The sequence below is a fragment of the Solea senegalensis genome, linkage group LG16 (genome assembly GCF_019176455.1).
Source record: "Solea senegalensis isolate Sse05_10M linkage group LG16, IFAPA_SoseM_1, whole genome shotgun sequence".
Classification (NCBI taxonomy): domain Eukaryota; kingdom Metazoa; phylum Chordata; class Actinopteri; order Pleuronectiformes; family Soleidae; genus Solea; species Solea senegalensis.
This window is the reverse complement of record NC_058036.1, coordinates 13,593,257-13,606,984: the sequence shown is the minus strand read 5'-3', so window position 1 is coordinate 13,606,984 and position 13,728 is coordinate 13,593,257. Positions and strand designations below refer to the sequence as shown.

Below are 13,728 nucleotides of genomic sequence, written 5' to 3'. Positions count from 1 at the left end.
CCAGGTACATATACACACGTCCAAGTAAAATGTAGCAGCAGAGATGATGGTAATGAATTTTCTTTGCTGCTTTGGGACATGTTTTCTTTGTGTGTGTGTGTTTTCATCACAGTGAATGATCTTTAATGAATTAAATAATAAATAGAGCATTTTACAGACACAGAAAACAAAAAACAAACAAACTTGAAATTGTGCTCTAGGGAACAGACGAGGCAGGATTTAGTCTAGTCTGTGTTACTGCAACATCCAACCACCATGTTGCAGCCTTCAACGTGCACGTAGCCAGAGGCTGTTATATAATTCTGTGTGTGTGTGTGTGTGTGTGTGTGTGTTCTATTGGTAAGGCAGGCTTAATAGCCTATGCAATATCATCCTTCCAGCCACAAACAATTATTCTTTTGTCTTTTCATCTTGTTGCCTTGATGCATTATCCTCCCCTATTTACCCCCTCTTACCCCACATTATCACCACAACACACACACCAAGTCCCTGTTAATGCCAACATACACGACCGACTAGTTCAGCTTAGGGTAGTTTCAGTTATTAATAGCCATCTACTGACTTCACCATGTCACTTAGCTCCATGCCCTTCAGCCAGTCAGCTGTCAGCATCTACCGAGCATGCTCAGTACAAGTTGTCCTCTTGTCTCCTCTCTCATCTCCTCTCTTCTACTTTTGTTCCCTCTTCTCTCTTGTCCTATCATCTTGTCTCCTCTCCTGTTAATTTCATCTCATCTCCCTCTTCTTACTTTGTCTCCTCATCTTATGGTCTTGTCTTGTCTCCTTTCCTCTGGAACCTTGTATTAATTACCATCAATTTTACCTGTAGATTACCCTTGTCTGTGAACACATGAAAAAAATACCCCCATTCCCATTCATAGCAGTGTTTGTGAAACTCTTCTCCACCATGTTTGTTTTTAATTTTCCATCTCTATCGCCTGGACTCACGCCTCAGTTTTCACCTAATAAATAGCGATTATTTGACTGTTTTGCACCTTTTTTCCTTTGACATCTGATCTGAAGCACATTGTACTGTCACGTTATCTTTGGAGTGTGAACTCGCTTTCTTGTATAATCATTGTGTGTGTTTTCTGGTTTCTTGGCTTTCTCTGAAGTAATATAACAAAAAAACGGTTACAAAAAGGCTATGGATATGATTAGTCAAAGTACAGGAAAAAAACGGTTACACAAAGACATTGTAGCAGGAACGGCATACTGTTTTCTTTTCTTCTGTTTTTTTTAAATTCACTCTAAATTCACTCCAACCAGACTTTGACCTCTGTAATCTCATAATCCAGCTCTGAATGCTGTATACACATCCCCACCTTGTGCACCACTGGTCAGTTCACTAGAGAGGGATATGGGTGGTGGTGAGGGTGGATTGTGTGTTGTTAACCAGCTCTTGGCTGTTTTTGTTTGTTTCCGTCCTCAGTAAAATGATTACTCACTATACTATAACACTTGGATTTGTGCTACTTGCTACCATTTTTGCACATTTCTTTGTGTCAGAAACGGATTAATTGATATTAGAAATGTCATGTGAATTGTGTCTTGAAGGTGAACTCATCTTCTCTGGCAATCAGTGTAAGTGATCCACACTCAGGCTTAAAACATATCATGTGAAATGAAAAATGGGCTCAAGCAGGACATTTAGGACTAGGTGATATTGCTGTTGATGTTTTCTTAAAGGTCAGAGGAATTACAGGTGGTTATATAAACCTTTTCTTTTGTCTTCTTAAGCCTTGTGAAGTTCGCTCCCATTTCACCTCTGGGAGAAAAACACAGAGGTGCAACAGGACAAACTCCATTCTTTCTTTTTTAATATCAATTATCGTCAGTGGTGGTTGGGAAACGTCAACGTATAAGTTAAAGTTTTAGTGTAAAATAAATAGAGTAGGTTTCATTTTTATTAGAATAGTTCTGTCTTTGTGTTCTGTTTTGTCTTAAGCTCACATACTTTCTTTGTGCATCACACCTAATTAAGTTTTGTGTGCATTTCATAAAAAACCTTTTACAATTCAAAACAACTAAATTGCTTGTGAGCCCCCCCCCCCTTTTTTTTTCATTCAGGGCAGCATTTTCTTCTGTTTGGTTTCCAGAGCAGCAACTCCTCTCAGCTGAAATTGGAATTGTAATGACCCAGCCTCCCATTATCTATAGTGGGAAGGATGAATAGATATTGTCAAAATTGCGTGTTTGATAAACTGCCTCCATCTCTTCTCCCATTATGAAGAAATGAGGCCAGGGAGAGGCTGAATGAATCCAACACATTATAGTGTTATTCAATGTCTTTTGTTGAAGTGAGGGTCTTTTCTATCAATAAAGCAGTATCTTAAAGTGGTCACGCAGAGGTTGTGTATGTTGTGTATTTTCCAGTTTACTGCTGCAGGATGCTCGCGACATTACCCCCAACACAGGAAATGGCCAATTACTGATGACCTACATACGGTGTGTTGTTTTTCCGTACAGGTGCTGGAGAAATTCATGTCTCGTCTTGTCCAGAACCGGGTGATGTCCCACAAAGACCTGAAGACTCTTACCAAATACCAGCTCATCCTGGCCAGGGACCAGTTTCGCAAAAACCCACCTCCGCAAATCAAGGCACGGACTCTGTGAATGATTGGATCGTGTTTTGTGCGACACGGCGTTAAATGATATGATACACAGCCTTTCAGCCTCACTGGCAGGTGGCGTTAGCATGTAGTGCAGTAAAATCCTAACATTAAAACATGCATAGAGTTACATACATAGGCTTCACCTTTTTAAGATTATTTGACACCTTGGAGTCTTCTGTGTAATCTTAAGTTCTGATGTGACCAGTCCTCTCACAGCTGTCATGTCCTTCTCTCCTCTACAGGGAGCACAGTTGGGAATGCTGGAGGGCGACTTTGCCCTCTGCATCAGTCTGTACCATGGCTATGAGCTGCTGATGCAGATGGGGCTCCGATCACTGTTTTTCTACATCCAGGGAATCATGGACGGTTCCAGAGGTCGGTCACTTTCCCTCCTCATATTTGTACATTTTACTGTCACTGATTTGGCTGCACACGTACCCTGTGTTCATACAGTGAGTGATTTGGATTGAGCACTGTTCATGTGTCGTTTGCTTCAGAAATGTCCAGGGCGAGGAACGAGCTGCAGAGGACGCCCGTCTTCATGGACCTCTACTGTGAGATGGAAGCAATGTTTGTAAAGCCATCTGCTGGTATGAGAGCTTTTTACTCATCACAACATTTCAGTTACATTTCTGTCTGTTGGATGAGACGTTCTTAAAGCTGCAGTACGCAACAGTGGTGATTTTTGTTGCCGTGACGTCATTATTTTTTACTCTGCTTGGTCTACGTAAAACAGGAAGGATGTATCATCGTTTGTATTCCGCGTCCTTCGTCTGAAAACAGGCTTTATCAAGCAAAACTAGCAGACCTGAGTGTGTATCCTGGCAGCACAGTGGTGGGCGGAGCAAACGGCAACTATTCCGTCAAACTGCTGTGTTTTCATTCATACTCCAACCTCTTTGCAGCTGCCTCCTTTAACTCGCGCTGTATTGCTTCTGTATGTTTTGACGTGAAATAAATTGCTTTCTGTGTGCAATGTGGGCGCGTCACCAGGCAACAAGAGAGCTAACGACAACTATACTGAGAAACACAGATAGAGTTGTGTGGAGCTGATTAACTAACAATGCTTAATTAGCATTGTGTGCACTAATTTGAGCCCGGTTTGTTTATATTTAATATCTATGCACTGCAGTTTTAATTTGGTTTGTTTCGAGTACCAATACACCTGCATCCGGTTGACTCTTGTCCTCTGTGATTTGTCTTTCTAGGTCCAGATGAGCCGTTCATTTACAGTCACCCCAAACTGGAGAAACTGGAGGGGGTCGTACTGCAGCACTTCAGTCTGTGGGCCGAGAGCTCAGCAGACTGTAATGGTGATTAACTTACTTCAGTGCTGTGACTCATCTGTGGACTGATTGTTCTGACGTTGATATGAATGAATAATTGTCTTTGTGTTCTAATTACAGCGTTGAAAAAGCATTGCATTGACGGAGTTTAAATCCATGTCCTTGTCCGTGTACACACAGAAAACCATTAACTTCATCCTAAACTTGAAAGCAAACATCAAAATAGATTTTGAAATCAATGTATTCACTTTATTAAATCAAACTATTGTATTATATTTGGAGAAAAAACGATCTCAGATGTTCTCTGCGTTCAAGTGTTTGTTCATTTTTCTCTGTCTTGGGTTCATGTCTTCGTGCAGAAAACACACGCGTGATGATATTTTCATCTTTCCGGGAAAGCGTTCAGGAGATCGCAGACATGTTGAACCGCCATGCCCCGATGATCAAGGTCATGACCTTCATGGGCCAGGCCTCAGCTGGGAAGGGGGTCAAAGGGTTCACCCAAAAGGAACAGCTGGAGGTAAAGTCTAACTATTGTGATGACACTTATCGTTGTTATGGTTTTAACCATAACAATTACGTTATAACATTTTCCAGTAATAAATGTCCAAACCTGCTTGAGAAATTAAACTCATTATGAAGTGTTAAGCCCTGGAAAGTCAATGTATTATTGATTCATCAAAGCTTAACTGCAGGTTGAATTATAGTAATCATTGTAGATAAGACATAGTCACGCAGTAGTAGAAAAAAAAGTCTGTGATTTCACTGCTCCGTGCCTGACATCGCTCTTTCTTCACGCGTACATTGTGTTCCGTTTCCCCTGAATACACTATGTAGGAATGTGCTTGCATGTACAGTCTTGTCATGCATGTGTTAAAAACAGACCAGACACTATTATTAAGTGAACCACTGTATTTATAGCGTTGTTTCTCTTGTCACTCATGCTTTAGGTGGTGCACAGGTTCCGGCAGGGAGGCTTTAACACACTGGTGTCGACCTGTGTCGGGGAAGAGGGGTTGGACATCGGAGAGGTGGACCTTATTGTCTGCTTTGATGCGCAGAAGAATCCGATTCGCCTTGTGCAGCGGATGGGACGTACTGGACGTAAGCGCCAGGGACGAATTGTTGTCATCCTGGCTGAGGGACGCGAGGAGAGGGTGAGTGTCGGCGAGAGCACAAAGTGATGCTCATGTCCTGACTCGTGCGACCATGTCCCCAAAATGATCTAAATGGTAGCTTTTGTGACCCTCAGACGTACAACCAGAGCCAGAGCAACAAGCGGAGTGTGTACAAGTCCATCATTGGCAACAGAACTGGGTTCCACATGTACCCCAGCAGTCCTCGCATGCTGCCGGAGGGATTAAACCCCACCTTGCACAAGATGCACATTACGTGTGGCCAGTTTGACCAGCGGGAGAACAGAAGGTCGTCCGGTGGAGGTCGGCGGTCCCACTCTGAGGGACGCGTCTCACTCATCCACCCTCAAAACCTGAGTAAGAATCTCTGCAGGAGTAAACACTCACTGGCCACTTCATTAGGTACACAGAGCACCTTATATAACGCCAGGAGTGGCACCCAGTGTGGCTTCTGCTATTGTAGCCCGTCGTATGTAACAGGTGGTTATTTGAGTTGCCTTTCTCCCAACCAGTCTGGCTGTTCTCCTTTGACCTCTGGTATCATCAGAGCATTTTTTTAGACCATTTTCTTGTAAACCTTAGAGATGGTTGTGTGTCCCAGGCCCAGTGGTTCAGCAGTTTCTGAAATCATCTTATCCATTCTGATGCTCAGTTTGCCTTGATCATGTCTACGTGTGATTGGTTGATTAGATATTTGCATTAACAAGCAGTCAAAACAAGTGTGCCTCATAAACTGGCCGGTGAGTGTACAGCAAGAGGTGAAAAATGCTCCCTCGATCGAAAGAACCAGACCTGGGTCTCTGAAGCTTGTGTGTCGACTGTGTCAGTTCGGCAGGGCAGGGCAACGTCGGACGGCTTCCTGAGCAGCGCAGAATATTCCACGTGGGCGTCCACCCTGAGACTACAAGAGGATGACGCTCATCCGACCCTGAAGCAGTCGCACTTCATGTCCATACCCAGCGAAGCACCACCTCAGGTTGTCTTTCTGTCCGACTTAATCTTTGTCTTCTGCACAGATGAAGAAGAAAATAATTCACTTAATGAGCTCCAGTTGCACTTACTTACTTAAATAGATAAAAAAATAAAGGTAACAGTCTACATCAACACAAGTTGCCACAACTGCCTAATTCTAAACCTACAACATTCCACAGCCTTGGTTTTGAATATGATTCTTCGTTTACAATATTACAGCTATTGAAATATGCATCCAAACCCCACCAACAAAGAGTTTAGGACAGTCTAAACAAAGCATATAAGCATATTTTAAAGTAGCTATAACATCCATCTACACAATAAAAAATTATAGTCAAGCAACATACTTGAAGCAGTAATACCTTCTAATAAACATTACAGCATCTTAAATGTTGACTATATGGACTCCTTTATTCATACATGAGTTACTTGGGGAATGCTTATATTTCACTGAATTTTGTTTATTTCTATTTTGTCTTTTAATATTTAAATAATAGGAACTTAACAAAAGTGGACGGCCGTCCAGAGAGTTGTCTTTGTGGGAATGGAGACACTGGCAGCACAAGGTGCTTCCCACTCACACTGTCGATCATTCACTCCGCTGCCAGCACTTCGTCAAGGTGATGGAGCTCATAGACGACATGAGAGAGGAAGATGAGGTAAGACGAGGGCAAGTGTGATTTCACTCACTCTTACTGTTACAGTTACAGCAAAATGGAGTTGTATCATGCGACATGAAGGAAAATATCTCAGCGTGCAGCTTGAATTCCTAATTGTGTCAATTAGTTAACCTGATGAGAGGATGACTGTGCATCAGTCACACAAAATCCCCTGGTGTTTGGCGAAACGCTTTCAGAGAATGACGTCAAACATCCTCCAAAAACATCCACAGCGTATTCCATGTTGACATGAAGAGGAAAAGCAACTTGATAAAAAGTCAATAACCACACGGCTAAAAGGGGGTCAGCTGAGGTCCATGTGACAATATGACGGTGAGTCATTTTCAGGCAAATTTTCCGCATGAGAAACAAGTTCTGTGGTGAAATATTTGCTGTGGCTGAAAGAAAATGTGAAGAATGAAAAACAAATAGTGTGTTCTCTGTATTTAGAGATGTGGTCGACATTGGTTCTAGCTTTAATGGAGACATGCATAATTTTCCTTCCTACAGAAGTACAGATGCTCCTTATGGATAGTTGAATTTTCTTTGTCTGAGTGGTCGTAGTCGATGGTGATCTTCTTGTAATAATATGGATCTGTTGTATCACATTTCCTGCATCGACTCACACTGTTGCTATAGTTTGGTTTAATAACCAATATCAGACGGGTAATTGAACCATGAGGCCTCTCTGTCCCACCATCTGTTATGTTGTACGTTCGTGTCATTGATAAGGCATCTGGATTTGTCCAAATCCTTGAAATTAGGTCAGAGATTATGGTGAGTGGGCTCAGCTTCTAATGTTGGGAAACCAGAATGTTTCTTTTATGCCAGTGGGATACTGTGAATTATTTTGTTATTGCTGTTATTGCAGTAATTTCAGGTGCATTTTCTTCATAAATTGTGCATCTTAACTGTAAGTTCAATAAATGCAGTACGTTATTGAGTAAAAATACTCATAATTCCCTCATAATTGTATTGAAAGTTTCCTGAAAATGTAGTAATTAGTAGTAGTAGTAATTAGTACTAGTATAGTTGATTTGATGTTGTTTGTTTGTTGACGAAGTATAAACTTATATGTTCCTTCCCCATTCATATCACACACAACTGGAAATTAAAATAAAGACATTCATTATTTTTAAGAGACTTTGAAAGTAAGGCCCGTGTATAATCATGAAATGAATTTCCTATATATTTACAGGTGCTGGTCATATCATTAGAATATCATCAAAAAGTTGATTTATGTCAGTAATTCCATTCAAAAAGTGAAACTTGCATAATGTATACATTCATTCCACACAGACTGATATATCTCGTGATTTTTTTGCTTTTAATTTTGATGATTTAGCTGACAACTAATGAAATACCCAAATTCAGCATCTCAGAAAATTAGAATATTGTGAAAAGGTTCAATATTGAAGACACCTGGTGCCTCCCTCTAATCAGCTAATTAACTCAAAACACCTAATAAGGCCTTTAAATGGTCTCTCAGTCTAATTCTGTAGGCTACGCAATCATGGAGAAGACTGCTGACTTGATAGACCATTGACACCTTGCACAAGGAGGGCAAGACACAAAAGGTCAGAGGCTGGCTGTTCACAGAGCTCTGTGTCCAAGCAAATGAATAGAGAGGCGAAGGGAAGGAAAAGATGTGGTAGAAAAAAAATGTACCAGCAATAGGGATAACCGCACCCTGGAGAGGATTGTGAAACAAAACCCATTCAAAAATGTGGTGAAGATTCACAAAGAGTGGACTGCAGCTGGAGTCAGTGCTTCAAGAACCACCACGCACAGACGTATGCAAGACATGGGTTTCAGCTGTCGCATTCCTTGTGTCAAGCCACTCTTGAACAAGAGACAGCGTCAGAAGCGTCTCACCTGGGCTAAAGACAAGAGGGACTGGACTGCTGCTGAGTGGTCCAAAGTAGCGTTCTCTGATGAAAGTAAATTTTGCTCTCATAACACCTGAGCAGTGCCACAGACTGATCGACTCCATGCCACGTCGCATTGCTGCAGTAATTCAGGCAAAAGGAGCCCCAACTCAGTGTTGAGTGCTGTACATGCTCATACTTCCCATGTTCATACTTTTCAGTTAGCCAACATTTCTAAAAAACATTTTTTGTATTGGTCTTAAGTAATATTCAAATTTTCTGAGATACTAAATTTGGGATTTTCATTAGTTCTCAGTAATAATCATCAAAATTTAAAGCAATAAACACTTGAAATATATCAGTCTGAGTGGAATGAATGTTTCACTTTTTGAATGGAATTACCGACATAAATCAATTTTTTGATGATATTCTAATTATATGACCAGCACCTGTACGTATATGCAGCAGTAGGACACGGTCTCATAAGTTATTTATTTTTAATATTTTCAGCAAACAATGTTTGTTTAACTTATCTTCCAATTGTTATCCATAACTATACTAACAGGTAATTGCTGAGGAAAATCAAAATGGCGACAGTTTATATGGCATGATTCAATTGGAAAAGCACTTTATTTTGTCACCTCCGTCAGGTTTTATATCTGATGGTGTTAACGTTAAGCTGACGGAGCTGAAAAGTGCGTGCCCACTGCCCGTGAGGGCTCTAAGCCTCAAATAAGTTAGGAAAGTAAGGTTCAGGTTTAAAATATTTGTAATCAGTTTCCTTTTTCATCAGTTTTGTCATCACCTTTTGTCTTTAAAAAAAAAGAAGAGATACTTTCAATTAACACACTTGTTGAATTCATTAAATCAAAATAACATACTTTTTATACTGTGTCAGACGGAGTTGACAAAAATCAGGTTATGTTTTAAAACATCAGTTTTTAAATTGAAGAGTAAAAAGTGCTTTTGATCTTATATTTATTTAAACTGATGTATGTTCTTACTTTGCTTTAATTCATGGGTAAAGTTGTTCTTATATATTACCCCCCTTCCCTTTTAAAACATTAATTGAAATTAGGTTATTTCTTGCTTTGAATATTATTTGTGCAGTTTAAAACTGAACCAAAACCAGAAATTTGGAAATATAAGGAACTTAACGAAAATCCAGATTTTATTTATTTGATTAAATAAGCAAGTCTGTTTTTGGTCCTTATGTCCTTTTATTGTACTTATATTGTATAATTTCTTTTCACATCCAACACACATGTGTATGTCTTTGTATTGAAATTCCAAAACATAGTTCAATGGTTACTTCTGCATGACACACATCTGGACTGAGGATTTCTTACTTTTCCCTCCAGAAACTTCAGAGAAGGGAACAGAAGTCTAAACTTTACACACAAACGCACACAAGGGCCATTCATTTGATTCGGGGCCATTTTGTGTCTGGAAGCCTTAGAAAACCATGCTGTGTTTCATTGTGCTGCTGCTGCTGCTGCTGCTGGCTCTTTGTGATGATGAGACACATGACAGGCAGGCAGGGCCTCCTCCTGTGATTATGTAACTGTTCTCTCAACTATTACATAAAGCTAGGAAGCTGGAAGTAGGTCAGGCCGTAGTGACCTAGATGTATGGTAGACTTGGCTGAGGAGCAATGAGTTGGAAATCAAAACAGATCCCAAAAAAAAGGAACTTTGTTTGAGTTGTTTAAAGTGCAACACGGGTCTGTATCTGTCAGTTTAAGTACATTACTGCTTCTAAACAATACTTTATACTCTTGATTGTCTGCTTTAGTCAACCAAATACAAGACAATATGAACATTTCGCTGCATTTCACTGACTTTCCAGACTTTTTGTTTGTCTCCTTTGTAGTTTTTTGTTTTTTGTTGTTGTGGACAAGCTAAAATCTACATATTTTCACAGCCTGTAGTTGTTGTTGTTGATTTTTCCTCTGTGTAGCAGGTTCATAGCAGCTTTTAACGATATTAACATTATTCTTTCCAGAGTTGGGAGAGAAAAACAACAACATTGCCAAACAGTTAAGTACAGTTTGAATTAGGTCAGCAATTTAAGGACAAAGGAAGGCGGTGGAATGGTGAAGTTGTGCCTCTGCACGTTTGGAAACCGACAGATTAGCTTTCCTTCCATGTTTGCGTTGTCGTGTGCTCTAAAGTTTCCACTGAACAACAGACATGAACTTATTATAGGTCATTCTCGATCTGGACACATAATCTGATTATTATCTAATCCTGTACAAATGATTACGTTAAATCCTCTGTGAAATGCATTAATTATTTTTCATCCTGAAATGGTGGTAAAAACATTGATTTCCCTTCATTTCCTGTCCGTGTATCTAAATGTTCCACTCATTAAAGCCTTTGTTCCAGTTTCCAGTTAAGATTGTTAAAGGAATACTTCACCGATTAGCATTTAGCTTTGTATTACTAGAATAGGGGTAGTATTTATTCATTTCATTTTCTATCTTCATTCTTTTTATTGTTACATGTCCACCAGTGACACTTGGTCCGAGGCTTGCTAATTCCGCACTTTCTAGACCCACTCGTAGGGGGACGGAACCTCATTCCCTGAATGTAAACAGTGTCCGCCATATTTGCTAACAGTTATGCTAACAGGACTGTCACCGGTGGGCACCTAACAAAGAAAATATATCTCAACTCAGGGGAAACTGAGGATGGGAAGCACATTTTTTCAAAAATACTACCCCTATTCTAGTAATACAAAACTTAAATATATATATACATATATATATATATATATATATATAAACGAACTAAAGTTTGGTGCCTTTGTGAAATTTAAGAATTACAAAAAGAAAACTATTGCCATTTCAAGCTGTGAAATATCAATAGTACTGTGTTTATCTGTTAACAAAGGAAACCTGGCACGGGTTAGGCTTACTTATTTACTTATTTTTACCTATTTGAGTCCCACAAAGCAAACTTGAGAAAACCTGCTGCATAAAAAAAAAAATGAAACCACTTTAATGAAACCACCTAACACTAAACAGAAAAAGAAGCGTTCACATTGAAAGAAATAATGGAAATACAATAAAAACGAGGGTTGCCGTGGCCACTTTGTTTTGAATCCGCCACAACATTTCATTTCTTGATGTGTTTAGTACAAATTGGCATGTTTTTTAGGACGACGTGACAAACCCGCTCGGACAAGTCCGCTCATCAGAGGTTTAGGGATTTAAAGATTTAGGGTTACACAGAAAAAATCAAAAACATCAACGAGAGCTTGTTGCATCAAAAGAAACATTCTCATATCAGTGGTCAAATATTATACAACTTGTAATTTGTGTTACTTATTTGTTTTACTTGCCAGTTTTGTACAAACACCATAAAGTAACCCTTTTTAAAGAATACTTACTCAGAAGAACATGTAGAAAAACATGTCTTTCCTCATTCTGGTATGTGGTTAGCGTTGATTGACAGCAGAGAGTTTCAGCCCAGTGCTTAACCACCGTGTTTGTTTTTAATTAAGGGCAATTTTCTCGATTGACATTGGGACTTTTCGTACAGATGAAACACTTAAATGAGGGTTTTCTGTTATTGTTCAAATTGTTCTGTTTTTTTAATCTTCTTAATGTGACATTGTGTCAAAATGTCTTCTGTCTGGAAATCGTACGTAATTGTTTTTCTCTTTTCGATAAGGCAATTACAGTTTACGCTGTTAACACAGATTATACCAACCTTATTGTAATTTTAGTGACATTTCATATTCAAAACCAAGAGTTTGAATTTGTGCTGAATTATTGGCTGTCTGATTACATCATGAGAGCATGAATGGAGGCCTAATTTCTAATCTTAAAGGGTCTGTTCACTCAAAACCAAACTATTTTTCTCCCCATTTTTTTAGTTTGTTTTAATATGTGTTTAAAAAAATGAAAGTAAAAGTAAAAAAAAAAAAAGTTAACTAAAAAACTAAAACTCTTTTTGCTATTTTCCAGTGCTTTTTATTAGTAAATTAGCAACGACTGTAAAAGCAGGTGTGGAAGAAAAAGAAGCATATACTTTTTCTGATGATCAATGTTAGTAACTACATCAATAATGACATCGCGTAAGATATAAAACCTGAAATTATTATTAAGAAAATATAAATACTTATGTAAATGGAAATTGATAAGTGGAAAAAAGCTACAAAATAAATCATCTCGAATCCAACTTTTTAAATGAGAGTATTTTACTATTATACTCTAGTAGTGCAGTATTTAACTTAAACAAAAACATTTTTCTGTGTAACTGATGAAATATAAATTCCTAAATTATTTTAAAATGTTATAATTATTACTTATTTGCACCTCAATAACATTCTGTCTCTTTGTACACCATGTACTAACTGAGGACAAGAGAGGGCGTGTCCTGCGCTAGTCTTTGATTTGAGTTGTCGGCTTTACAGCAGCCATAAGAGGTGTTTCAGGTCAGAATTTGTGGTAATGTGAAGCGCAAACCACAGTCTGGCCAGTAGCCAATGAAAAAGAAGCATTTAATGCTCGTGAACTGAACAGAAAAGTAAAGCGGTTACGTTGCCTCGCCTGTGAAAAATATTCAGTCGTTCACAGGAACTGCAGAGAGTGTTTCACACACCTGTCAGACTTGAAATGTTCTCCTGTAGGTTTGTTTGTCTCGTTAAAGTAGATAGTAATCTTATCTGTAAAATGTATGTTATGTTTTTAGTTATAACCTTTTTATAGATATATAATAAATTATTTTATATATGTATATATATACTGTGTGTGTATGTATATATATATGTGTATATATATACATATATTTATATATACACATATATACGTAATATATATACATATGTAGATATATATATATATATATATATATATATATATATATATATATATATATATATGACCTTAGAATTATAGTGCAATAGAGATATTCATGATGATATTTCACTGAATTTCAAAGTAAAAGTGCTTGTTTTGACATGGAACTGTGTATTGTTTACAATAATAACATATTTCGGATGCAAAAACACCCAAAATCAACTAAATAATAATGTGCACAACTGTAATTAAAACACCCAACAAGCTCATATATTATTTATGTCATTTTATGTTGAATGTAATGCATTTAATAATGTGAAAATTTGTAATAAGACAAATGTCTTATTACAGCAAATATACAAATATACATTTAGCATTATATTCT

General features: G+C 38.4%; 1 protein-coding gene across 4 annotated transcripts in view; it reads left to right on the top strand.

Moving 5' to 3' along the window:
• Positions 1–13,728, top strand: part of fancm (FA complementation group M) — a 35,567-nt gene that overhangs the window by 13,265 nt on the left and 8,574 nt on the right. For all 4 annotated transcript variants that reach the window (XM_044047589.1, XM_044047587.1, XM_044047588.1 and 1 more), the window contains 9 exons: positions 2,470–2,601; positions 2,858–2,990; positions 3,113–3,205; positions 3,824–3,928; positions 4,261–4,421; positions 4,852–5,058; positions 5,154–5,394; positions 5,865–6,013; positions 6,507–6,668. In XM_044047589.1, the coding sequence (XP_043903524.1) occupies positions 2,470–2,601; positions 2,858–2,990; positions 3,113–3,205; positions 3,824–3,928; positions 4,261–4,421; positions 4,852–5,058; positions 5,154–5,394; positions 5,865–6,013; positions 6,507–6,668 (1,383 nt within the window). The remainder of the gene's footprint in view (positions 1–2,469; positions 2,602–2,857; positions 2,991–3,112; positions 3,206–3,823; positions 3,929–4,260; positions 4,422–4,851; positions 5,059–5,153; positions 5,395–5,864; positions 6,014–6,506; positions 6,669–13,728) is intronic.